General features: G+C 37.7%; 1 protein-coding gene and 2 long non-coding RNA genes across 3 annotated transcripts in view; all 3 read right to left on the bottom strand.

Moving 5' to 3' along the window:
* Positions 1–26517, bottom strand: part of LOC146520668 (uncharacterized) — a 489613-nt gene that overhangs the window by 137610 nt on the left and 325486 nt on the right. The window lies entirely within an intron of this gene.
* On the bottom strand, positions 338–12006 carry hoxb1a (homeobox B1a). Its single transcript, XM_085158271.1, has 2 exons — positions 4350–12006; positions 338–3114 (listed from the first exon to the last, which is right to left on the bottom strand). The coding sequence occupies exons 1-2, from the start codon at positions 5176–5178 to the stop codon at positions 2768–2770; spliced, it is 1176 nt and encodes a 391-aa protein (XP_085014397.1). The 5' UTR covers positions 5179–12006; the 3' UTR covers positions 338–2767.
* LOC146520684 (uncharacterized) lies at positions 22571–25530 on the bottom strand. Its single transcript, XR_014873679.1, has 2 exons — positions 24883–25530; positions 22571–24721 (listed from the first exon to the last, which is right to left on the bottom strand). It is a non-coding gene; the product is annotated as an uncharacterized LOC146520684 (long non-coding RNA).

The raw sequence follows: 26517 nt of genomic DNA, 5'->3' as shown, positions 1-26517 counted from the left end.
CGATAAAATATGTATTTGTTCATTCATTTACAAATTCATTTTTATTCATTTTATTTACTTAAATAATTTAATTTAAAATAAAAACACTATTTATAATTCAAATTTTTCAAAATGAATTATTAATCTATTAATAAATACTTTAAATCCAAAATGAATTTAATTTAAAAAAAAAGATTAATTCTCAGTGAAAACAGATTTTCAAAAGGCAATTTTGAGTTCTAAATTAAAAAAAAAACCCTGATTTTTAAATATATGAAAAAATAAATATATGAAAAAATAAATAAATAATTGGATAAAAGAATCAAAGATTTATTTCTGACATTTAAAATGGTCTGAAAATCCATTTCTGCACTGCATTTCCCGTTCCTCTTGGCTCATGAATGAGCTATTATGGAAACAGATTCGCTTTGGGATTAACTACTGGATTAGCGCAGTCATTTGGGTTCTAGGGGCTGTCCTACGCTTTTGGTACAGTAAATTGTTATTAATTAATTTATGAATGTAACACACATGATTAGCATTCTGAAATAATAAGAACATTGGTGGGATTGTTTTCTCAAATCAAAAACAACAATATTAAACATAAATGTGGACCTCTGACCTCTGTGGTTTTCCTGAGACTTTTCTGATGTATTCAGCACTCTGACACAGTCTTAAAATTGAAAAAAACAAACAAAAAAAAAACAAACAAAAACAAAACAGTATTATCTCTGAGTGAAGAACCAATCAATTCATATCATACACATATGGTGTCAAATGTTTGGCCAGTGTGTCCAAATAACAGCCAAAGAATATAAGCATACCTTCTAGATGACTTTGCAATGTGTGAAAATAGAGGAATTTTGGGATGTTTATTTTCAAAAGAGAGCAGTGTGTTTCAAGTCATTAAGTCATCAGAGTACTTATTTAAATTGTTCCAAGCCACAGAGCTGAATTATCTTCAGTTTTATAGCCTTCTCATGGCCTCTTGGGCTTCATTTTTTCCATGTGTGCGAGTAGACTGACTAGATGTGGAAAAACTTAGATATATGGAATTTAGGACATATTTTTCTTACAACAAGCTGTATATCATCTGTTTTGTAAATCCACCATTCTTTCAATGTGAAAGCAGAATGAAATCCAGCCTTTTGGAGGGTTTTTTTTGCAGATTTTTATGCAACAGTTTCACTTTTTTGGTCCACTTGAGGTCAAATTGGGCTGCGTGCAGTCCATTAATTAAAAGGAATTTGACATGCATGCATTAGACACTTCACGGTCAGTTTAAAAACAAAGAATCAACTCTTAATCAACAAAATAATTTTATGAGGTAGCTCAAAGTAGAAAAGGAGGCAGAAATATCACTGAGAGTATCTTCAAGGCAGCAGAACTAAAACAAACCCTGTTCTCATTTAAAAACAATATAAGAAAAAATCAGTCACATCATTGTCAGTTCAGGGTACAGGCTGACATCAAACCCAGCAAATTGTTCAGGAAAACAGACTCCTGAACAATGTAAACATAACCTGCTTGGATAAAATTATCTGGTACTGGAGTGGGTACAGGCGAAGGGAGATTCCAAACGAAATTTTATTTTTCTAAAGTCATATTTAGGAGTGAATCACTTTATGTTAAATCATTTTGTCTGGAAAAGGAACATTACCCCCCTACTACACACACACACACACACACACACACACACACACACACACACACACATATTATCTAGAATCAAAAATATAAACAACACATCCAATAAGTTATTCTCAATGGCAAGGACCCAGTCAGTAAAAATTAAACACTTCCACTCTTCATCTTAAGTTCAGTAGTTTCCCTAAACCCTGTCCTTTTAAGTGCACACAAACAAACACTCTACATTGACCTGAATCTAACTAACATGTTCATATTCTAAATCAGACTGCAGAAGAATCACAGCTTTTGTAAATGTGCATAAAACCTGAAGAAAACATAACATTCCAGCTTCATGTATCTTCTGTCTGAAAGTGTCACCCTGTAGTCACATAGTGCAAAGACCAGAGCTGCATAGGAAGACACATGTAGGCCAACACTAGAAACAGTAAGAAACAGGGAAAAAAAGTATGTTCAAAGTGTACCAGATAGCACTATATTCTCATCATCAGGCTTCCTGTGTTACCAACATAGCTCAGAACCCACGTCATCATCTTCACAATTTTGTATATGTCTCCCCGAGATCATTTACATTTGCAGCATTCATGAAGGCTTTTAGGTGAGTTTTAGTGACATAGTAAAAGCAAATTTTATGGGATTGACTTTTTTAAATATAGAAAGTTAAATGCTATAACAGAATGACTAAAATAGATTTTTTTTCCCCCCAAAACAATATTAAACTATTAACAAAAGAACTGTACGCCCCCCCCCAAATCATCATCCATCGTCATTATCATCATCTACATGAATGATTTTCACTAAAAGACCCAAAATTCACTGCTCCTCTCATCCAGTTTGTATCAAAATCTATAATCAGACATCTTTTATGCATTTTCTGTTACCTCCATGGCATAAGTGCCATTAGTTTGTCAAATCAGTGCACTTACTGTATGTAACTGTCAATTATGTCACTAATATAAATTTTTTTCTTTCCCTAAAATGCACTGAGAACTTATTTTCTCCATGTTCATGTACATGAGGCATAAAAGTCCATCTGAATGGGTGGTCGGCCATTATAGAATTCTGGGACTTAGAAAAACTGTTCAACAGGCAGTCTTTTAAGAATGGGTTGAAGAGTGTATCACAGTGGTACAAAGCCAGATTACGTCTCCGAGCTCGGGGACGCGCCTGGAGACGTAGACGCGGAAGAGCGGTCAGTGTCTTCCAGCTCCTTGTTCAAGCTGCTGCCGGTACCGGAAGAGGAGGAGAATGGCCGCGCAGACGCGGTGGCGCCTTCCCGCTCGCGCTTCTTCTGCTTCATGCGTCTGTTCTGGAACCAAATCTTCACCTGAGTCTCGTTGAGCTCGAGCGTGGCGGCGATCTCCACGCGCCGCGCTCGGGTCAGGTACTTGCTAAAGTGGAACTCCTTCTCCAGCTCCGTCAGCTGCCTCGTGCTGAAGTTGGTGCGCATGGCGTTGTTATGGGCAAGACCGTAGTCGGCCACTTTGACTGCGAGAGAGATGGACAAGCTGTTAGACGAATGTTTTATGTTTTACTTGTACGTGTAATAAGAAAAGCGCTCGTTGTTACTGAAGCTAGATGTGTTCGTTAATTAGAAAATAGAGATATGTTTATAGTCAGAGTTTGGTTTGTGGTTTGATATCCATAATTTATTAAATTACATCAAAATAAATACAAAGTGCATCACAAAGATGAGGTTTAAAAAACACGAGCAGTGAAGGACATCAGTGGGCCTAAGGAGGGATGGAGAAGCAGCACGGGGGTGTCGGTGTTGGTGGTGGAGCTGGTTAATGGAGGGGCTGCTTTTAAAGATAACAAAGCAGGAAAGACTTTCAACGGAGAAATAACCTGTCTGCTGTAATCATTAAGACACAGAGAGAGAGAGAGAGAGAGAGAGAGAGAGAGAGCTCACACTCCCGGGGCTCAGCTGACCCAGACCAAAGTATCTACAGATACGACTGCATAGTGAAGTCCGAAAACGACTCTGATTTGTACTTTTAGTGCCATTCAATTAACTGTGTCACAGTAATAAAGTCCAAAGCGTTCCTAAATGCAACAAAGCATTCTGTTGATAAAAATACAGTGTATTCATATATCAGTTTTTCAACATCTGTTCTACCAGTTATTTAAAATGAAATTATTTAAAGGCCTAATTTATCTGTGACCATTAGACGTGCTGGATGGTATTAACGAGCAATCTTTTTTTTATATGGGAACTTCTGTCTTCTTTTTAAGTGCTCGAAACAACGAATTACTGTAATTCATTATGGGCCTTATTTATGTTGGAAAACCACAACTGTTATTCTTTCTTTCTCTCTTTCCTCTTCTTTGACGATTTGAGTAATTAAGATAAGTAAAAAATAATAATAATAAAAAAATAAAAGCCTGCCATCCGCACAAAGAAAGTAGTAGTACAAATATGATGTATTTTCTCTGAAAGGATAAAAATAATGTTGTGAAAATCATTTCGATCAAACAATGTTGTTCTCTGTACCATAAAGTTCTGATCTTCAAATTATGCTCCTGACTGCAAGCTACATTCAGTCCTCATTGACCGTCTTAAAACGAATTCCCCCGCTCTGTTTGTTTATTCATGCATTTATTTTTGACTGCATTTCATATGAAAAACATGCCATAATATTATACGAAACTTTTGACGGACTGCAGACTTAATCTCACGATAAGGTTTTATTAAGACGTTAAACGGATAAGTGAACCCTCACCTGTCTTCGGTGGATTTCTCTTCACCTTCATCCAGTCGAAGGTCTGCCCCTGCCCGGCCTGCTGGACCTCATCGTCCCCTCTTTCACGATCCTGAGATACCGGCAGCTCCCCGTAGCCTCCCCCAGGCGAAAGCTCCAGGTAGCCTCCTGCGTCAAGCACCCCCCCACCGATCTGCTGCGGGTACTGTGACCCAGCAAGGGTGCGCTGAGGCCCGCAGTAGACCCCGGTAAGAGAGCTGTAACTGGGGCCGACGGTTGAGGCCGAGTTGGGGAAGCTTGATTGATGACAGTAGGTGGAGGCCAAAGAATCCTCCATGAAATACTGCGGATGGACGGAGTTTGGTGCGCCTGTGGCAGCAACATACTCCGAGTTTGTGGTGCATGCCTGGCCCACATAGGCCCCCGTGTTGCAGCCGTTACCATAAGGAGAAGGTATTACACTCTGCAGGCTTTGGCTCTGGTGAAGCTGAGGGTGATTGTGATGTGTTGGATGTTGGTAGCCGCTGTGCGTATGCTGTTCGTGATGTTGAGGAGGATGTTGCTGATGATGCTGACTTGCTCCTCCGCTGGCGGTGTCCGCCCCAACGCCCACGTACATCCCTGCATCCGCGGTATAACTCGCTCCTACGTCTCTGTTGTCATTTCTGGACCCGGGGACAGGAGAACCGCTGAGGCCTGTTTGGATGCTCACGGGGAATCCCTGACGCTGATCCAGGGGAAGGTGATGGTGCAGGTGATGATGGTGGTATCCAGATTTAGGCGCAGAATAAATGCCAGTTGGTTGTCGGTTACAAATAGAGTATTCCACAAAGGAGTTCATGTTGTCCATGCAGACTCGAAGCACCAGGGAATTGGTAAAATGTCTCGACTTGTTATCAGCAAGAAACACGACCGAGGTTAATAGAAATTCGTTGAAAAGCAAAAATCAAATAACTAAAAAATCCATTTGAAAGTTGTTCCTATAGTCGGCAGTATGATATAGAATCTCCCTGTTGTGTGCAAAAAGCAGTACAAAAATCGTGTTGGTCTTTTAATTGAAAAACCCTTAAAGTAATAAAAAAAAGTCGCGACAAAATTACATTACAAGTAAAAAACTGTAGACATTTCCAATGTGAATGAAAAAATGCGAAGGCTTTACGTCTCCAAACCAGAAACACATGTGGTCTGCTGCAGTTTGTGTGTGTTTTAAAGGCCCTACTCTATCAGTAACTCAACCTGTGTTTCAAAGGCTCGTCAGTGACAGTGGAAAACAACGGGAGAGGACTGAAAAGAATACAGTCACATTTTCAGCTTCACACAGGTTACACCCAGTCTTCCTAAAGTCTGTCTTTTTTCTTCAAATTCTTCAATTTTCTCTGGCTCTTGCTCTTCAATTGTCTCCCTCTCTCCGTTTTACCGTGTTACTCCTTTTCTTACCTCCATGGCAGGTCACGTGGCTCGTCGCCTATGGTGACCGGAGGCCAGAAGTTTGTTAGCTGGTCACGGGAGCGAGGGAAGTCGTGTGTGTGTGTGTGTGTATGTATGTGTGTGTGTACGGGAGGAGGGGAGAGGCTCTTTCTTTCGGTTCTGGAGTCGAGTTTGCACGCACGCGCGTTGAGTTGGCCCATTTGCCTCATCCATCACTCGCGGTGACATTAGCACGACAAAGAGACTTCAATCAAACCGGCCCATCAATCTGATATCAGCACGGATCTGTCAGAGCAAAGAGAGAGGCAGAGAATAAAAGAGGACCTGTGAGCCGGCCTGCAGCTTCCAGACCTCCTTCCTGCAAAAAGCTCAAAGAAAGAAGACTGAAACTAAATAAACTAAATACAGTACACTGGTACCATGCTACTACCCCTTTATTAAATATTAATACAACAAGTAATACTGGTTCTACATCTACTACACAATAAAAAAAAATCAAATTTATTATAGTTTTGTCCATGCTTAGCTAGTATAACATTGCACTCCAGTATAAATTGTAATTCAGAAACACAGAACAACACCACATCAAAGTCAGTGATAATTCAGTCCACTGTTGAGCCTTTGGGTATATCCAAACCTACTGTATATGTGGACAGAAAAAACACAGTGATATAGCTCCCTTTTTTGGAAGCAGGCATTACAATAACACTGAGCACGTAACAATAAAACCAATAGACAAAGAGAGTGCTAAAACAGGAAATGTGTTTAGTTTGGTAAATGATGTAACTGTTTGTTCTCATTTAAATTTCTTCAAAATAAACCTTGTTCATGTTATTGTGCTTATTTGTAGCAAGTAATATAGGGTCCATATTGAAAGAACTTAGAATTATCTTTTAACATAGCTCCTTAGTGTTTGAAGGCTTCCTAACCCCTGCGCCACCTCAGCTGCTCTGTAAAAAACCCCACAAGTGACACAAATTACAATCATCTATTTCAAAATTAGATTTCAGCATTGAAGACTCTAGTTCTGACTTACTGCATACTCTACTTAGATAGCTCTCGTTCTCTCACCACATGGCGTATATGCAATACTGTAAAAGGAGACTCTTTAAATGTGAGGAAAGGCATCTATGGAAAGTGTTTCAACCTGATTTTCCACAAATTGACAGAAGTTCATGTGTGAAAACAACTTTACATTAAGAAACAGTAATTGACTTCATTCATCCTTGGCATGTTAATAACAATTCTGTCACTTGTGTTGATGAGGAGTGGATAGGTGTCAGGTAAAACACATCTTAAGTTTGAGGTGAAGAATTGAAGCTACTACCAATGACAGCAAAAAACTGTTCATTGACATAGGATAGTGTAGTACATATATATGTCTTTTCTGTATTTTCTTTTCCCTCAACCCCCAACTGTCCATAACAGATGGCTGTTCCTCTCTGAATCTGGTGCTACCAGGTTAAAAGGGAGTTCTTCTTCCCCACCTTCTGCACGTGTTTGCTTAGAGGAATACAATATTTGGTTTTCCAAAATATTGCATTGTCTTATCTTACAGCATACTGATAATGGGATGACTGTTGTTGTGAACAGGTCTACAAAATATACTTGAAAAAAATGAATTAGGTTACCTATGCAGTGTCCACTAGAGATCAACTATTAGCTACAACGCAATATGTGATGAGCAAATCACTGGATAAGGCGTGACACTGTGCTGAGCACCAGCTGTTCAGCTCTGACATTTATCTGTATGTGGATGGTGTACTGACTCGTTGTCTTCCTGTAACAGCCACTTATGCACTTACAGAATGCATATTTATGAGCTAACTAATACACACTTACATATATCACATAAAATATAACTTAAACACTAGGAACACGTTTAGCCTTTTTGGGGTGAAGTTAGCTGTTTTTCATAACAAACATTTCTCTCGACAGGATAGAAAAAATCTTTCTATGGACTAAAGGGCTCCTATTGATCAGAAAGCTCAATTGCAAGGGACTTTTGGGAGTCAGTTTACTTTTCAACAATTGCACTGGGAAGCCATAGATTTCCGATGAGTGAATGTGCATGTGCAGGTGCCCATGTGAGAGTGTGTGCTAATTGAATGAATGAACTGATCTGTTACACAAATGAGGTTAAAGTAGACAGGAGGCATTTTAGTGGGCCAAATCCTGCTGGTCCAGCAGAGCAGGAAGCAAGGATGACAACACAATGTACTTTCTGTGTGTGCGTGCGTGCGTGTACATGTGTATATATCAACGGCCTACAACTGTGCAATCGTTGAGGTTTTTTGGAAGAAGTCTTTTCAGTGGAAATGTTTCAGAATAGGACTTTTAATTCATTTTAGTCTTTCTATGTTTTTGTTATATGCTTTCAAGGAGAAAAGGGAACAACATCTCTTCATTTCTTACATTCATATGTATTAAACATTTGTTCCTCAAGTGTGTACTTCACAGCCTGGACACATTCTCATTGGTCATTAGCCTCCATTATAACTGCCTCCAATGAACCCATCATCAATTTTTCCCCTCCAGAACCTGTGTGAAGTGCCTGACAGCAGGCGTACTGCAGCCGTGCCGCTATGACGAAATCAGAACGAGCGGCGTGGGCGAGCGACAAGGAGGGAGGTTAATCATCAGTGAGGGGCTGAAAGGAAAGAGAGGCAGAATGAGTGGGCAGGACGTCTGCAGGAATAGACCAGGACAAGAAAAAGATTAAATGACGCCTACACCGCTGCCTGGGTGGTGGAGAGCCTAAAGGAAAGAAAAAGAGAGAGCGGGGTCAACTGGTCAAACTCGACTGTGTCCCCATGTTTAGTTTTTTACATCCATGTAATCCTGTAATGTTCGTTTTTTGTACAGGTTTGTACCTGGTTAAGACATGATAATGCCACATGATCTAGTAAGCAGGTATAAATGTGCAAACTAAGTAAAAAGTACTACTATTTTTGAATAAACACAGACAATTAAAACACAAGGAAAGTGATGCCACAGCATAGGTTCTTTTTTATTTAGCTTCAACTAAACCACCACTTACCATTCCACCAAATTATAGTAAAAATTGGCTAATATAATTAATTCACTAAGGCAGTTGTGATCAACCTGTATTTCTTTCTTACTCCTCATTGCTCACCACCCACATAAGGCACAACATGGGTCACATATGGGTCAGGTGCAACATGTGTTGGGCAGCGAAGCAGTGAAGGCCTGGCAATCCAATCTCTGGCTGTTGAGGCTGACTCTTGGGACATAGAACGTCACCTCTCTGGTGGGGATGGAGCTTAAGCAAGAGGATGAGGTTGAGAGATACTGACTAGATATAGCATCAGATGTATAGATATAGATATAATCCGTGCTTCCATGCTGAGTAACAGTGTAGAAGCACTGTTACTCAGCTTGATACACTCAGCCTTCACAGAGCTGCTGGGTGTATCAAGCAGAGGCTAAACCTATGCTTGAAGCCACTGAGGTGTTCGATGGTGGGGGTGACGCGATGCCACTGTTATGAATGAAACTTGCCACACTCCAATAACTCCAGCCATACTTATCTTGTCAATTTAACATCTTTATTGTATTCCATTGGTTGTATTTGTTGTTCAACAGTTCTTTTTATCCAGTGTCATTTATCATAAATGACAACAGCGCAGTGGTCACAGACTGTTTGCTCTTTCTGACCAATAACACCTGACACTAATTATGTGTGTCTACCTTAACCTCCTAAGACCCGAACTCTTCCACTGCATGCATTTTTCATTTCTCTTTGATATTTGGAAGTATTGGGGCCCGATGAATGTAAAAACAAAGAATTACCAGATTTTTTTTTGCCTTATTTTTGTTTTTAAGAAAAATGAGAGCCACTTATGAGGATATTCATTTAAAATTTTGATAGAACAGTAGCACTATAATGTCCTTGTAAGTGGATATCAGGCCCTTGTAGAGCAAAATTCAGTATTTTGGTCTAAATAACCCAAAATGTGATGTCCACATATGTGGACGCCAGGTCCTAGGAGGTTAAATACAGTCTCATAAACACACCATAAACACAAAAAGTGACCCCTAGTGGCACACATTACAAACATAAAATGGCTCCTACAGGGCCCCTCCTGGACACTCCAGTTCTACTGGGATACTTCTTCACTCATGTAAATGGCCTGTATTTGTATAGCGCTTTACTTAGTCCCTAAGGACCCCAAAGCGCTTAACACTACATTCAGTCATTCACCCATTGGTGATGGCAAGCTACATTGTAGCCACAGCTGCTAGCCGCCACCAGTAGGCAACGGGTGGAGTGTCTTGCCCAAGGACACAACAACTGAGACTGTCTGAGCCGGGGCTTGAACCAGCAACCTTCCAATTACAAGACGAACTGCCAACTCTTGAGCCACGATCGCCCCATGTAGACAACATTAGCAGGAATGGCTGCCTGATCTGAACCTGAGTGGTATTGTGTTATTGTTACAGTTTGTCCATAATGAACACCATGTTTGAACTTAAGGATTTTCAAAAGTGCATGTGGCACCAGGACTCCCTGACTGAGTTTGGAATCCCATCATTAGATGAGCTCTCAATGAGCACCACATGATAGTGAGGTAGAGTGGTGTGGGAGGATGCTGTAGAGGCCCTCCCAAATGTATAGTAAGCGTTCAATCATATGATAAGGGAGTGTCTGACAGAGACCCCTGACCACAAAATCTTCAATTTCCACGTCTTGCAGAACTTCAAAGACATTATGAGGGAGGCTAGGAACATCAAGTCTAAATTAAACATGTTTCACACCTCCATTGTTGAGGCAGCTACATGGATCTGTGGCTGCCACTACCTGTACCTGTCATAGAAGGAATACTTTGACATATTCAAGTCTACATGTGAGTTTATCTGACTAGTCTACATGTATTTTGTAGACTTGGAGAAGGCATTTCACTCCATTTAACCGAGCAACTATGGGAGGTACTATGGGAGAGTATGTGCTGTAGATGGTGGGTATCAGCCATAAACTGTATTAAGCTCTTGGTCTGAATTGCTGGCAGTCAGCCATAATTATTCCCAGTGACTCCACCAGGGCTCCGCTTTGTCACCAATTCTGTTCTTAAATTTTAAGGACAGAATTTCTAGACATAGCCAAGTGGGGAAAGGATTCCACTTTGGTGGCCTCAGGATCTTGTCTCACGTTTTTGTGGATGATGTGGTTCTGTTGGCTTCACCAGGCGTGGCCTTCAGCTCACACTGGAGCAGTTCTCAGCCAAGTCTGACGAGGCAGGAATGAGAATTAATATCTCTAAATCTGAAACCATGGTTCACAGCTGAAAAAGGGTGGAATACCCATGCTGAGTCAGGGATGATTTGCTCCCCCAAGTGCAGGAGTTTAAGTATTTTAGGATTTTAAACACAAGTAGGGGGACAGGCAAACAGGAGATTAGCAGATAGACTGGATAACATTACTGTTCCTGCAGTAATGTGAACATTGTACCAGTCTGCCGTGGTGAAGAAAGAAGTGAGTGTTGTTGTGTATTCAATTTAATTCCCATTTAGCCTTTTGATTAATTTTTTCAGACTTTTGGGCTTTTTTAAAATCTACTTTGTGCTTTCAGTCTCATTTGGGTCCTCTACCTCAACTCTTCTGGGCCTGAACTCCAATATAATACAAAAAAAACCCCAACAACACACCACAAAGACTGAAATGCTTACAAAATCTGTCAAATATGCTCTCGCATATTATTTACAGCAAAATTTCACAAAAAAATGTAGCTGTTTCCCTGATTGTTGTAGTTATCATTTAAACACAGTAGGTTATACTCAGTGGGTACATTTATTTAAATGGGCCAGAAAACGACATGCTAAAATGACTAATATTTCACTCAGTCAACTGAAGCCATTGTTAATTTTGTAATGTTAAAAATGTTGTTATTGTGTTTGCTAGCCTATTCTGGCATTAATTAACACAAAACTCCCAATTTACTGTTCCACTAACATGTTTTAATTTGATTTACATGTGATGTTAACATATAGTCTTGTTTTACTCATTAAAATTGCATCTAAATATTCTGTAATGCTATATCTCAGTGGAATAGCTACTGTATGGCACTAACCTCCATGACCTACTGAAAGGGTCCATGGTCCACTATTGCAATAAAGAAATGGTCCACTGGAGTGAATGGAGATGACTTGACACTTAATACAATATTTTCTTAAGACAATGTTTTCTATAAAACATTTCTCTAAAAACAGACACTTTTTTAAAATTTAACTAACTTAACTAACTTTAACTATCCTTAAATTAGGATAAATCTATTTTAAATTTGCTATTAGGGATATACAGTTTTATTACTAAAAATGTGATGAATCACTTACAGCAATCAAAAATAAAACTGAATGTTAAAATAAGTGTTCGCTTCTTTATTCAATTTCTTTTTATTTTATTTTATTTTTTTGCCAAAGGTATAAAGTGTTTCTTCAGATGGCCAAAAGAGCCACTGGTTCAAGACACCAGACCATAGTCTTCCATAAAAGCCCATTAAGTAGCTTTTTAGGCTGAATGAAAAAAAAAAAAAATGAAAACGAAATGTAAGTTTTTCAGCCTGTTTGGTAAAAAATCTATGTGCCCCCTACTCAGTCTCCTAAAGTGGGCTTAGTTGCTCTTTGGAACCACTACTATGAATTTCTGGGTCTATATATAACAATATCAAACTTGTGTCCTTGTAAATAAACCAGTAGTTTTTGACTATGAGACTATTTTGGGTCAATAGGTATACTTGTTTGCCTTCACAGAAATAGCAACTTTTACAACTCTTCACACCCCCCTGGAGCCTGCACTATAGGGTTCAACTTTACAAAGATATCCATCTGTTGTCTTGTGTCACTTACCCTAACATGGTAATCCTGATAAGTGGTAACATGAAAATTGTCTAATGAGCTTGGAAAGAAAAGCGTCTAGACTTCTTTGACCAATTTGAAAATATTTATATTTATATTATTCCTTCCTATTCTTCTGTTTGAAAAAAAATAGTGTGTTGTTAAACACTATGCAGGCTGAAAGGAAGACAGCTGACATAGTGAAAGAAGTGAATTTGTGGTAGGAAAAGCATAGTGCAGCAGTAGTATTTACAAGCAATGTATGAATGTAAATCTTTAAATCATGGCTTTGGCTAGTAAAAGTGTAAAAGTACTATATAAATGTAAGTTGTTTAATGTGTGTTAAAGAGTTTCAGCCTGAAAGCACCAGGATATGTCCTTCAATGCACATATTAAACATGTATGTAGGGATGCTTTCTTCGATTTGAACAATGTCTCTAGAATTAGAAGCATCCTGTCTCAGAGTGACGCAAAACAAACTAGTTTTTGGTTCTGCTGGAGGTTCTTCCTGTTAAAAGCAAGTTTATCCTTACTACTGTCACCAAAGTGCTTGCTAATAGGGGGGCCATATGATTGTTGGGGTTCTCTGTTTTCTCTGCATTATTGTAGGTTAACGAGGTTGTTAACTTACAGGTATGAAGTGCCTTAAGGTGACCGTTGTTGTGATTTGGCTTTATATAAATAAAATTGAATTGAATTTCAAAAATGTAAAAATGTTCAAACCAAGTCTCTTGCATGAATTTCTGCCTTGCAGTTCATTTGATGAAAGGTGAGGACTTGAATATGAATTGGTCCTAGTGCTTAGTTGAGAGATACAGGGTGATGGATACCCTGGTCAAGCTTCCTCATGTGGGTGACAACAGTGGTACAGACAGGCAGATGAGTTATCTGCCTGTACCAGGTGCCAGCTGAGTTCTGAGCAAATTCTTCCAGAGAGAATCAGACCAGTACCGAGGCAAAAGTTACGTTTTCCCACAGGAAATGACAACACTTGAGGAAACCCAGAGAGGTTTCTGCAGAACAGAGAAACAGGAACATTAAAATTTCAAGAACACACAGGGAACATTTAGGAGCCCAACTTCCACAACCATTGGTACCAATCTGGCAAAGAGTAGTGGCTAGAGTTGCTTCTTAAATACTGGCAGCTTGATAAGTATATGAGCAGCAGGTGTGTAGGTTAGGTTGGAAGTTATAGAATATTACTGCTGCCCACTGACCTGTATTATTAGTCATTTTTGCTGTCCTGGAAAAAAATGAATAAATGTGCAAACCTGTTGAAATATGAAGTTAAAGCATGTACAGAAAGTCGCTTTTCTGCTGATCTTTTTCCCCTTACCAGAGTCTCTAGCTGGGAGGGCAGGTGAGCTGTGAGGTTTGTCTCAGGTAAGGCAGAGAGTCTTAGTTATAAGCTCAGCACCAAACTACCTCCGACTGTCTGTTTATGTTTCTGAGTGTTTGCATTTTTTGTGGTGTCTATCCAGGACTGAATTTAAATAGGTTAAAAGGTAGAATTAAGAGGCAGAGAAAAAACAGAAAGCTGATTAACTGTGATTGACTGTAACTTTAATCCCTTCTTCAAAGAAATGTATCAGTCTGACTTTAGATGCTTCTTCTTCAGTTTTCTTTATTTGTCTGTCTCTCATTTTAATATTCCTGTCAACCGAATGGTTCCGGAATCAGGAAGTTGTGCTCCAGTATTCCTGGAAAAGAGTGGAGATATGTGTGTGTCTGTTTGTCTGCACATGCACGTGGATGCAATTGTGTGTGTGTGTGTGTGTGTGTGTGTGTGTGTGTGTGTGTGTGTGTGTGTGTGCGCATGTATGGGTGTGCGGGCATGTGTCTGTGATCTGAGGGGCTTTCAGAAAATCATGAAAGATGATATAGGAGACACGGTGAAAGCAAAGCACTGACTGAGTGAAGGAAACAGAGGAGACTGCTTACATAGTTGCATTAACTCTGTAACCTGAAACACTGATGCAGATATTAAACATAATTTATTAATAACATTTACACATATTTCAGCTGATGAGAAAGAGAGAGAAATTGTCTGCATCGCTGACATTCTCGTTTTTAATTTCTTTTCCAAGTTTGAGCACCATCAGATGACATTAAATAAACCTGCTAATGAAATTAAAGTGATATTGACATTTTCTGCATTTGTGAAGTGATGTTAAATAAGAAGAAGTAGATCTTCTACTTCATCATTTTTGTACCTTCATCATTTCACAATTTACTGATGTTTGACAACCAAAATGCAATGCATTACAGATCCTGCAGGAAATGTATACCTCCTCACAGAAAACAGAAATGAATGATGAAAAAAAAAAAAATTAAAAAAACAAACGACTCCTGTCATTATAAGTCAAATTCACAGATCCAGCATGCTGATTCCGTCTAACACAGTTTTTTTTTAATGTAATGCAATATTTATTTCAACATTCCATGTTTGGAAAAGGGAAGAAACATCCAAAAGAATACTTGGCTGATGTTAGAACCTCTAAGTATTGCTACTACAGGCTGTTGTAAATCAATCAACAAACCTGGGGTCAAACAGGACCAAGGCAGAAAAGTGAGACATGATCTGCAATGTAGTTAGTATGTTATTAGACAGTTCTTCCTGTTTTTTGAAACATGCCATACATGTGACCTAAACGGACAGTAGCTTCTCACATATCTTAGATCATCTAATGAGATTGCTCTGATGGTGCCTAAATTCAAATTTAAAACAGTTCTTCACACTTTTTTGATCCAGTTTGAGTTGAGACTTTATTATCAACCATGTGGGATCTAGGTTATCATCAGTTATTAATATTTGCAATCACTACCATGTATTTTTTTAAAAAAGAAAAGCACTTTAAAAAAAAAAAAAAATATATATATATATATATATATATATATATATATATATATATATACATATATATATATATATATATATATATATATATATATATATATATATATATATATATATTTATCCCCTGATTGCCAATAATGTTAAGAACATTTTTCAAAGACAAAAATCTAACATTTTGATAGCATTAAATGGTATGATTATTGTTCACAATCGTTGAGGATAAAGATCTTTATTTCTCTTTTTTTGGCTTCTGTAACATTTTGCAGTACTTTGGTCAACGTTTGTTGTTTTGAAATATACTCTGTTTTTTCCATTTTAATCTCCTGACACTGACTGGACCAAAATAACTGTGGTTTGGTTATAGTCAAATCAATGAATGTGGATACTTTCATAACAGTGATGTCATTAATGCTTTTTTAAAAAAATTGTTATCATTTGTATATCAAATGGTGAAAAAAACAGAACCAACAGTGAAAAGGCGAAAATGAGATGAAGGTGATCTTCTTGTGTATCAAAGGACTGCTTTGAGTCTCTTAATGAGCTCTTATGCCTCTGCAATTTCAGCTGACCTGACTTTCGTCAAGTTACCTGTGATGAAAGTTCATTTACCTATGATCAAACAGTTTTCCACAGTTTCTTCCTCTTCACAAAATGAGAACCAAGTTGAAGGGTCACCATTTGTAACAGTGAAGGAGCTCAAGTGTAAGGGAACCACTAATAAAAACTTCCTTGACATGCAGAAGAAAATGATCTTGATGTTTTTTGATCACAACACAACACAAAAGTCATAAGTCATAGAGAGAGCCTGAGAGATTATACAGCACTTTGCATTTAATCATTAATTTCTGGCTCTCTTCCAGAACTTTCTTTTGTCCTCTCTTCCTTCCCTTGCAGCAGATGGCCACCCTTCCCTGAGCCTGATTCTGGCAGAAGTTTCTTCCTTCCCAAGCCTTGCTCAAAGCGGGTCATTTGATTGTTGGTGTTTTTGTCTGTATTATTTTAGGGTGTTGGGCCTTGAACGCCTTGAGGCAACTATCCCCCTCCTATTCACACACATGTATTCTGTCTTGCCTCTACTTTCATTCCTCTTCTCTTCAGTGCATACCTCCACCTCTTCAAGCTCCCTTCCACCTGCTTCCTACTTCTCACTACAAATTACAATGCCCTTTGCAAACATCATACTTCATTGAGACTCCTGCCTGACCTCATCTGTCAACCTGTCCATCACTACTGAGAACAAGAAGAGGCTCAGAGCCAGTCCCTGATGTAATCCCACCCCCACCTTGAACCCATCTGTCACTCCTACCGCACACCTCACCAATGTCATCCAAGTCATGGTGGTCTAAAGAGCCTGAAAAAGAAGACAACTAGACTTCTTTAAGTTTTGTGAAACCCTCCTGAACTGCTCTCTACATCTCCAACAACACTCTCAAAGCAAATATCCCATCTGTAGTGTTCTTTGTCAGCATGAAGCCACATCTTAACCTAGCTTCAACAAAATAAGAAGCCCATTAGTACCCGCAAATAATACAAGTTCACTTCTTGGAACAATAGATGTAGTAGCTATACATTTCATACTCTTCAAACTGAAGTCAAATGTTGGAGGTCAGAGTAATTATGTAGTGTTCCTCTGCACACAAAATGGTGATGTGAGAGAACAGTGGAAAACAGAAGAGAAAAGTCAGATCTTGAGGGGGATGGACACAGCTATCAAAGCACAGGTAAAATTAATCATAGGACAGTTAAAAGTTGCAGCAAGCAAATCACATAATCTGGAATTTTCCCTTGTGACAGAGAGACATCATAAACAGTCTTTTTATGAAAACTCAAAATTTTGCAAAAAAAAGTGTTTTGGGTAACAAAAAATTTATTTAATATAGTATTTCAAAAAAGGTTAATTACCTTCAACTCTGGCCACTAGATAAGTTTATAATGTCTTATAAAAAGCTGGAGCACCCTTTTTAAGTGTGATGTTATAAAACACATCGTAGTGTTTCCACCATGCATTTTTAGATGCATCATCATTATTTGATTTTTCTCAGTTCTTGGCTGCTGGTTAGTGGTATGAGTCGACCACTCAGCAGTCTATTTAGTGGCAGTTAATTAGTGCAGTTGAATTGACTGACAATTGTCTGTGTTGGTCCCTTGGCAAATACCAGTAATCCCATGGAATGGCTCTTTATTGACCTATTAGTAAGCGAGTGCATGAGAGAGTTTTGTGCACAGAGTGATTTGTGTTTGGTGTGTGTCCTCCAAGGCTACCACTTGACAACTCAATATACAGAATTGTGTGTGTGTCTGTGTAGGGTGGGGGGGATAGCTGTCCAATCTTTTCTCTCACATCCACAACAAACAGTATATTGATGGCACCCTCATAGGTATTGCTCACCTCTCTTTGGCTCAGATACAAGACTGAATGGAAGGTAGTTTACCTACCATTACCATACAGTGGAAATGATTCTGTCACTGTACACATGTATGTGACTCAAGGACAGAGCATGCACACACTCTAAACCCCAGTTACACATTTGTTTTCTTTAGTTATGACTCTGCTCTTTATATCACCTCTTTTTTTAAATTTTATTTATTGCTTTCAAACAAACTGGACAGACCTTTTGTTCAGGTCCCAAAACTGTTTAAATGTGTTGTAATTATGTCAAGAATGCACATTAGTTTACCTGTTGGCAGGTTGGAGAGACTTTCAGTGAATCCCCTATGTTGTCCCTTATTGTAAGATTAAAAACAAACAGCTTCAATCTTCCAATTTTGGAAAAAACTACAGTAACAAGCCATTTTCTATACTGGCATTATTGAATGCCTTTCATCTAGTACTAGGAATGTTGCCCTGATAAAATTAGGTTTGAAAATAATCCTAAAAGTAATCCTAAAAGTATGGCAATACCAAACAAACTTCATGTGTACACGAGTTTCAGAACTTGAGACAAATCTAGGACCCGATCCGTGCAGTCTAACAAAACGGACAACTTTGAGTTAGCCAAGCTAACACAAGGCTGTCTGATAGCTGTCTGTTTATCAGACAGTTGTGCAGAGAGCTTCTTGTGTTTTGAAACTGTGCTAAAATAGAGTTTCAAACAGTTTTCAAAAACTCTCAAAATTATCTTTTCGAGTTTTTTTGTTTATTTTTTGTAAGCTGTTCCAGTTATAAAAGACATAATAAGCCATTCCAGCAGTGGAATGCTTCAGAACCGCATCTGGTTAGGCTCAAGTGACAGAATGGTCCAGTGGCCCTAGTAATGATAGGACAAAGGAGGAAATCCATTAACAGTCACAGAGCCACAAAACTGGAATAAGGAGGAGGTCAGGGTGGATATTGAGGCCAATAAAATACATAACTTCATCACAGGCTCTGTGTTTTCTATTTCTAATAAAACTTTGTTTATTTTTAGCTTTCTTCATTTTTGGGTGCCTGGTAACCTGAACAGCATCTATAAATAATATGTAAATCATGAATGTCCTAGGGTCGCAGCAGTGAAACTCATCATACAGTTACTCATAGAAAAGCTGCTCTTAAAACCAAGTGTAGTTTTGTTTACCGGAACTGTATACAGAGCAGGTTATCCTTCCAACCTGCTTCAAATAACCTTAACATCCTATTATAATAAATAGGTAGGTTTGGTTTTTTTTTTTTGTTTTAAACCCTTACAGCGTCACAGCAAATGTTGAAGGGGTTTTAAAGAAAACAATTATGTGACCATCAGTCATTTCAGGAATGCCTTAAAATGATGTCTGGTTTGGCTCAAGTGACAGGACCCTCTAGTGGCCAGAGCAATTTTCATGGGAACAAAAGATGAAGTCAGGTGACTTTGTCATTAGATCCCCAAAATCAGCATAAAGAGTAGGTCAGGGTGGATAGGAGGGTCATCAAACAACAGTGGATTTGAACAAGAATTTTTTCTTTTGTCAATGATACTATCAGTGAAATGCATCTCTAAGTTTGTTTATTGGGCCTTGGCTTTTTGGTAATTTATTTAGACTCAAAATACTTACACAAGTACATATTTTTCAAAGCAGAGAAGAAGGACAGTTGCATAATCCCCCAAATGTACTATTGACATAATATTAGTATTTAAATAAATATTTAAAGTCTTTACCATAGGATCATTTATTTTACAGATTTTTTCTGTTCCTTGCAATTATTACCTTCTCCTATGGCAGAGACATACAACCAATAAGGTGGTTAGAATGGAGGACTTGTTATTATTTATTATTAGATCCCCCTTCTACAGTATTGTTTGCCCTGTTCATGCTGTTAGCTAGTTGATATGCTTAATCACAACAACAAATAAATAAATAGAAAATAGGGGTGGTAGAAATTTTCCAGAATGCAAAAATTATCTCATTTTAGCCCATTACTGGATCTAAATTAAAGGGTTTATCACAAAATACAGTTTTATTCAATTCTATATGTAACTTAGAGGTAATTTCAAACTATTTTATGTAGCAATCCCACTGGTCTCTTGTATGGATTTCCTTATCTGAGACAGGCTGGCGACCAGTCCAGGGTGCTCCACCTCTAGTTCTATGGTAGCTGGGATAGCTACCAGCCCCCCTGTGACCCTGAATTGGATAAGCAGAAAAGATTATGTATAAATAATAAGCTATGATAAGCTATGATAAGCTATGTTTCCAGTGTTAGAAAAAAAACAGTTTGCACAGTAATGTGATACAGATAAAATATTCACTTCTTTGTAAACTTTTTTGATTGCCAGGTTATGAAACTAATTTTGCCGTAGTCTTAAGCTATAAATGTTGTTGTCTTTTTGGTGTCTTGCTGTCTAATAATGCTTGCATTCAGGTGTGATGTTGTTGTATTAACAAGTAACTGTTTCTTTTTCTACATGAAAGAAGGTTAAGTATAAAACTTCTGCCATTAAAAAGAGTGTTTCATTTTCTATTTAAGCCCATCCATATGACTTGTAGGTCAGCAGCAAAGCTAGCGAAGCAGCTGCAGGAGCAGCAATAGCATGACAGTCTTTTGAGAGGAAAGTTTCCTCTTGACAACCAGGATGATAAAAATCCACTACTCACATATTTCACCACTGCTGCTAAGTGGGTGATCTATCACACCTGAGTTATGCAATATCACACACGTACCCTTACACACATACACACAGGCAGAAATCATAATGATGGCAATGGTGATGCAAGAGATAAAGGAGCAGCCCGCATATTACAGCATGGCAGCAGGCCGACAGGCGGTGACAGCCAGGAGAGAGAGATTATTGGAACACACACACACTCTGTCCCCAATACACACATGCAGCCACTCAGAAGGTAAGATATGTCTCCCAGCATAGAGATGCTGGGAGACATATTATTGCTGTAATCTCTTTGTCTACAAGACACACTTAGATGAATGGTTACAGAAGAAAGAGAGATTGTGGGTAACTGCAACTGTGTTTAACTGCATGTCGCACAGCCTAGTCTCATAGTTAATACACTTATTATATGGTGATTAGAATAGCTTTTCAGTTAAATATTTTTTAGGATAGTTTGAATTATCCTTCTAGTTCATGCAGTGCTCACCTACTAATGTACAGCAGAAGAGTAAACTGAGAAACCATTCCTTCCTAATGAAGCACTTTATAATAAGTATGCAATGTAGAATGACACATGAGTGAATATCCGAACAGGAGATGAAAACAGGAGTTCCACACAAATCTCCTGCTGTTTATAACCTTTTTATGGCATCGGTACCAGAGGTGGCAAAAGTACAGACACTCTGTACTTACAGACACCCATATTAGAAATACTTTGGTAAAAACTGAAGTGATTCAAATTCTTTGCTTAAATAAAAGGGGAAAAGTACACGTTATGAAATGTAAGTAAGAAAGTAAAAAGTAGCTCTGGGGGGACATTTGTACCAGCTATTTTTTGCAAAGCTAACTGGACCTTGTGCTTTATGAACATAATAATATAATAATAATGGACATGGGAAAACTTTTTGCAGACTTTTTGCAGTATTGCAGATTATAGGAAATGGACCGCACATGGACCTTACAAAACCAACCAGTGTTTACTTTCAGAAAAAAGAATTTAAAATTGTCGTAAAAACATCAGTAACTAATTCTGAGGGAGGCAAAAGGACCATTTACAACCCCCAGCAGGCACAACAAAACATGCTGCATCTGCAAAGCAAGTATACCAAATTTAAGTTCAGTGGCAATAGCTTTCTAATGTAATATACAGTCTTTACTCCAGCAATATACCTTGACACACTGCATATAGTTAACAGAGCTGTTAAGAGAGGAGTGAGCTTGCTAGCAAAGCTAATGACTCAGGTGATGTTAGTAGTTTTAGCTTTTCAGCTACTTATACACAATAGTTAGTATTCAGTAAAAATGCTTTTTTGGATTTACACAGATTCATCCATCTGGCATTTGCCACTATTTTGCTGCTTTTATTGTTTATATATATATATATATATATATATATATATATATATATATATATATATATATATATATATATATATAAACAATGTAAAGTACTAAACAATGTAAGGTACATTGTTTAGTCACTGACTACTATTTTTTTTATTATTTAATTCAACAAATAAATCTTAGCAAAAGATGATAAAAGGAAGAAAAACACTTTGAGCAAGTAGCAGGATGTCATCTTGTCTAAAATTGTGTGGACCTTTTCTTATTTGTGAAAAGAACAAGATACCAGTGGCAGACCAGCCAGCTCCAGTATTCTTTGGGGAATGTCAGACAATTTGCATGGTGCTGGACTGTGTGTGAGAGATGTCCCACTAAAAAACTGGCAGAGTTTGCTCTGTTCCTCCTTGCACAAAAACATTGATCCTGAGGCTCAGTTGATGTCTCCGTACAATCCTGTCTTGTCCTGCTTCTTGAAAATGTACCTATGGATATGCCATCCTGGTAGAGCTAGACTACTTGTGCACTGTTTCACAGTAGTAACCCAGCAGAATTAAATATTGAGGCACAGGAAGTGTGCTCTCATTGTTTAAGATTGTTTAATTGTTGTCATTCAACCACAGTGTAGTTATGAAAGGTGAAGAATTATATAAAATCAGTTACAGCAGCAGTATACTCTTCTTAACTTAAAAAAAAACAACAACTTTTTTTTAACTTTAACTTTTTTTTTATTGTTTTACTGTGGGTGCCAAATATCATTGGACAAGTAATCAACTTCTGGCTGCTCTCCAATGCATCTATTAGAGAGTGAGTATAAAATAGTAAATACTTAAACACAAAAACAGTGGCTGTGAATGGGTGAACGAGGCATGTTGTATGAGAGCACTTTGAGTGCTCAGGTAGAGTGGAAAAGCGCTATAAAAGAACCCGTCCATTTTCTATTTAAGACATAAAGATAAGATTGGATATTTTTGACATATACACTATTCACAATATAGGAAGGGTGAGACAAACACATCATAACAACCACATCTACCAAGAACTTTTTCAAACTGCTCTTACCAAAAACAAACAAACAAACAAAAACCTTTAAATGCACATCTCTTAATTTCTTGTCTTTATGGTACAGTGTAATTTAGCTTGTCATAAGGCCTGTGCCTGGTCTTTATACAGCCTCGATGAAAAGTTTAAGACCATTGGAAAAATGGCAAAAAATCATATTTTGCATGTTTGGATCTTAACAAGGTTCCAAGTAGAGCTTCAACATGGAACAATAAGAAATGGGAATGAGACAAGACATTTTTGGAGCACACAATTTACTGAAAACAATGCTTAAACTGAAAAAAGCTGTTTTAAAGCTGATCAGAAGTTTAGGACCACATCCCTTTAAAAGGCCAAATCTGTGTGAAAATGTGGATTCATAAACCTTTGGGAATGGATGGCAAGGGAGGTTTACAAAATTGGGCAAAAAGTTCCAAACAGTAGATACCTTTCGTGCTGCCGTCTTCACCACTTGAAGAAATGTTCCCACTCAGCTCATGGAAACGCTTGCATCACTGATGCTGCAATTAATTTTTGAAGTGATCAACAATAATGGTGGAGCTACTCATTAATGAGTTCATGTTTGGAGCTTTGATTTCTGGGTGGGCGGGGGGAGGGCATGGGTTTTTTGGAGGTGTGTTCCTAAACGTTTGACCAGCTGTAAAATTATTATTGTTTTCAATAAATTGCATGTTCAAAAAAATGTTTTATCTCACTCCGGTTTCTTATTCCTGTATGCTGAAAGTGCTACTTGGAACCTTGTTAAGATTCAACCATGCAAAATATGATTTCTTTTGCCATTTTTCAAGTAGTCTTAAATGTTTGATCGGGACTGTTTTAATGTTAGTTTTTCCTTAAACACTAACAAAACAAAGAGACCAAAGGATTTTCTTGGGAATCTTCTTTTACCCATCTGAGGTCTAAGTCATCACAGATGTTAACTCTAACCCTGCGCTAACTCTTTATCACAGAAAACAGATCCAACAGTGTGGATAATTTGAGATTTGTGTCAGAGTGATTATTTTCTTTGCTTGCTGATTTCCAAGACAAGGGAGAACAATTTATTAAAATGACATTTAATTTTTTTCTGATTTCCTAGGGATATGTTTAGAGTTGGGGTTGGAGTCATTATAGATGACAGTGCTTCTAGACCTCAGAGGGTTAAGCAATTGCCCAATTGAAAAGATTTTACCACAGCTTTAAATTAAACAATATGAATTCTAGCTGAGTGTCTTAAGAAGTATAGGAGAATTTTTAGCATTGGTATTAAACGGGTTTGTTTAAAACAGCAAAGCAGTAAAATTTAATTCACAGTGCCTTCAATCAGTCATATCCCTCATGGCTCTATTCTAGCGCAACAAGTGTTTCTTCCTATGTGCTGCTGCAGGACACAGGCATGGAACTGTGTTTGGGTATTAGTGGTGACACATGTAGACGTTCTGCTCTGGGCAATTTCTGAGCATTAGAAACTAAATTATCTTGCATTCCTGTGGATATCTATGGAGGTTCAAAAGGACTTGAGAGTTCAGTATGATCAAATAAGAACTATGGACTGTAAGGGTCAGTCCATCTATTAAGCTGCTTCTGTCTATTTTTCAGGTAACCTGCTAAAATGTGCATGTGTCATCTGTTCACACACAAACACACACAGACACACAGGATATGTTCCCATGTCCAAAATGTTATGCACATTCTAAACATCTGTATTTTGGGATAATTTGTTATAATTTGTAATTTGAAGCATGGCTGCAGTGTCTGATTCTTCCTCTCTATAATCTAAACCAATGCATCTGGTCGGATATTATATAGACAAACTCTTTACAATTTAACAGCATACTGGAACTGAATGAAAGAAGAAGGGAGACTTTTGTAAAGGTGTTTATATTTATCTAGGTAAGGCTCTAATGGAGTCCTGTTGGAATGAAATGATGAAGATCTTAAATCTTAAATATTAATTTATTTTTTTTAAAAGAACAATTTGAGTGCTCAGTTAGAATATAAAAGTGCTATATAAGTGTCAGATTCCTTAACTGAGACTTTTGCTTTAATTTAAAAATAAAGGATATGGTGTTTGGATGTGGTGATGTTGAGGTGGATATTGACTGTGTAACAACATTGTAATAACCCCTACATCTTCCCCCTCATCATATTTCGTCATCTTATCATATTTGCAAAATAATTTCAGCGTGTGACATTGCAGTTTGGGTTACAGAAAGTGAAAACACAATTGCTACTCAGATCAGTATGTCATTCAGCAGAGTTTTAAGAACAATTTGGATAGCTGATAACCAGTTTATATCCAAATGCAGAACATTTTGATACCAGTGCCAGTGTCTTCACCCAACACTATTGTGAGAAGAATGGTGTTTGTTGTACGTGCTGGTTCCCATGGGCATCACACTTATACATCTATCCATTTTACAACTTGTACTTACATGCATAGACTTCACTTGCTTCTGTCTCTGTTTATTTTATCATTACAAAGACACTGTGAAAACAGTGTTGTCTTTTTGCTGACGGTTACATACCTATACCCTTTCCTGTTATTTTTTATGGTGAATTACCTCATTGCACGATTGCACGATTATATATATATATATATATATATATATATATATATATATATATATATATATATATATATATATATATATATATGAATATATATGAATATATATGAATCGTGCAATGAGGTAGAGAGTATATGTTATCAAAGTAAATATAACCAAAGAAGAAAGAAAAAACAGAAAAACAATACAGCTCACCAATAGGAGTTAAGTCAAGGGTTAAAACTCAATAAAAGATCTACTTTATTTAAACCTAGCATCAAGGCCACTGGTGCCCAAGTGTAACAAATGTGCTGATGGTAAGATGTTAATGTGAAATGTTCTTTACTGACTGTGGCAGGTTAATAATGGACATCAATGCCCGTTAACTTGGACACATGCCCTGTGTGTGAAGTAAAATCTGACACCGGATTTTTAAAAAAATTGATTCTGAAAATTTTTATATTCTTCTAATGACAAAGAAATACAGCTCATACCCACAGGCAAGCATGAACAGGGACAGTTTTGATCTGTGCAGTTTATTGTTTCAAATAAATAAGCCAAAAATGGTTTAAATTTGGTACATATTTATATTTTGGACTTTTAAATTATGTTAGCAACTAATACATTTTATTATCAGATTATAACTTTTATACATTATTATTATTGTGTAATAGAATGCAGCTCTTTTTTTCTTTTCTTTTTTTTTTGCAATTTTTGTATATGTATATATATGTATGTATGTATAATATGCTTTGTTTTCTACACTCAAATAATTATAAAGCTTTTTTTATTTTGTTGCCATTATCATCTTATACTCTACTTTTTTTCCTTATAAGATGGGAACAGTCAACCATAATCCTTTGTTAAAATAAATATAAAATGTTTCTTCTGTCCTTTCTGCTCGCTGTCCTCACACAAACATCCTGCCTGTCACACTGAGCTGATCATCCTGTAATGGCTGCTACTGCTTATTGTTCACATCCTGCTTTGTCTTCAGCGCCATTTTGACTCCGCGGGAGGAGGAGCAGCTTTGCAATCACGCACACACTAATGGCAGACAC

The sequence above is a fragment of the Neolamprologus multifasciatus genome, chromosome 4, assembly GCF_963576455.1.
Source record: "Neolamprologus multifasciatus chromosome 4, fNeoMul1.2, whole genome shotgun sequence".
NCBI lineage: Eukaryota > Metazoa > Chordata > Actinopteri > Cichliformes > Cichlidae > Neolamprologus > Neolamprologus multifasciatus.
This window is presented reverse-complemented; position numbering and strand designations above follow the sequence as displayed.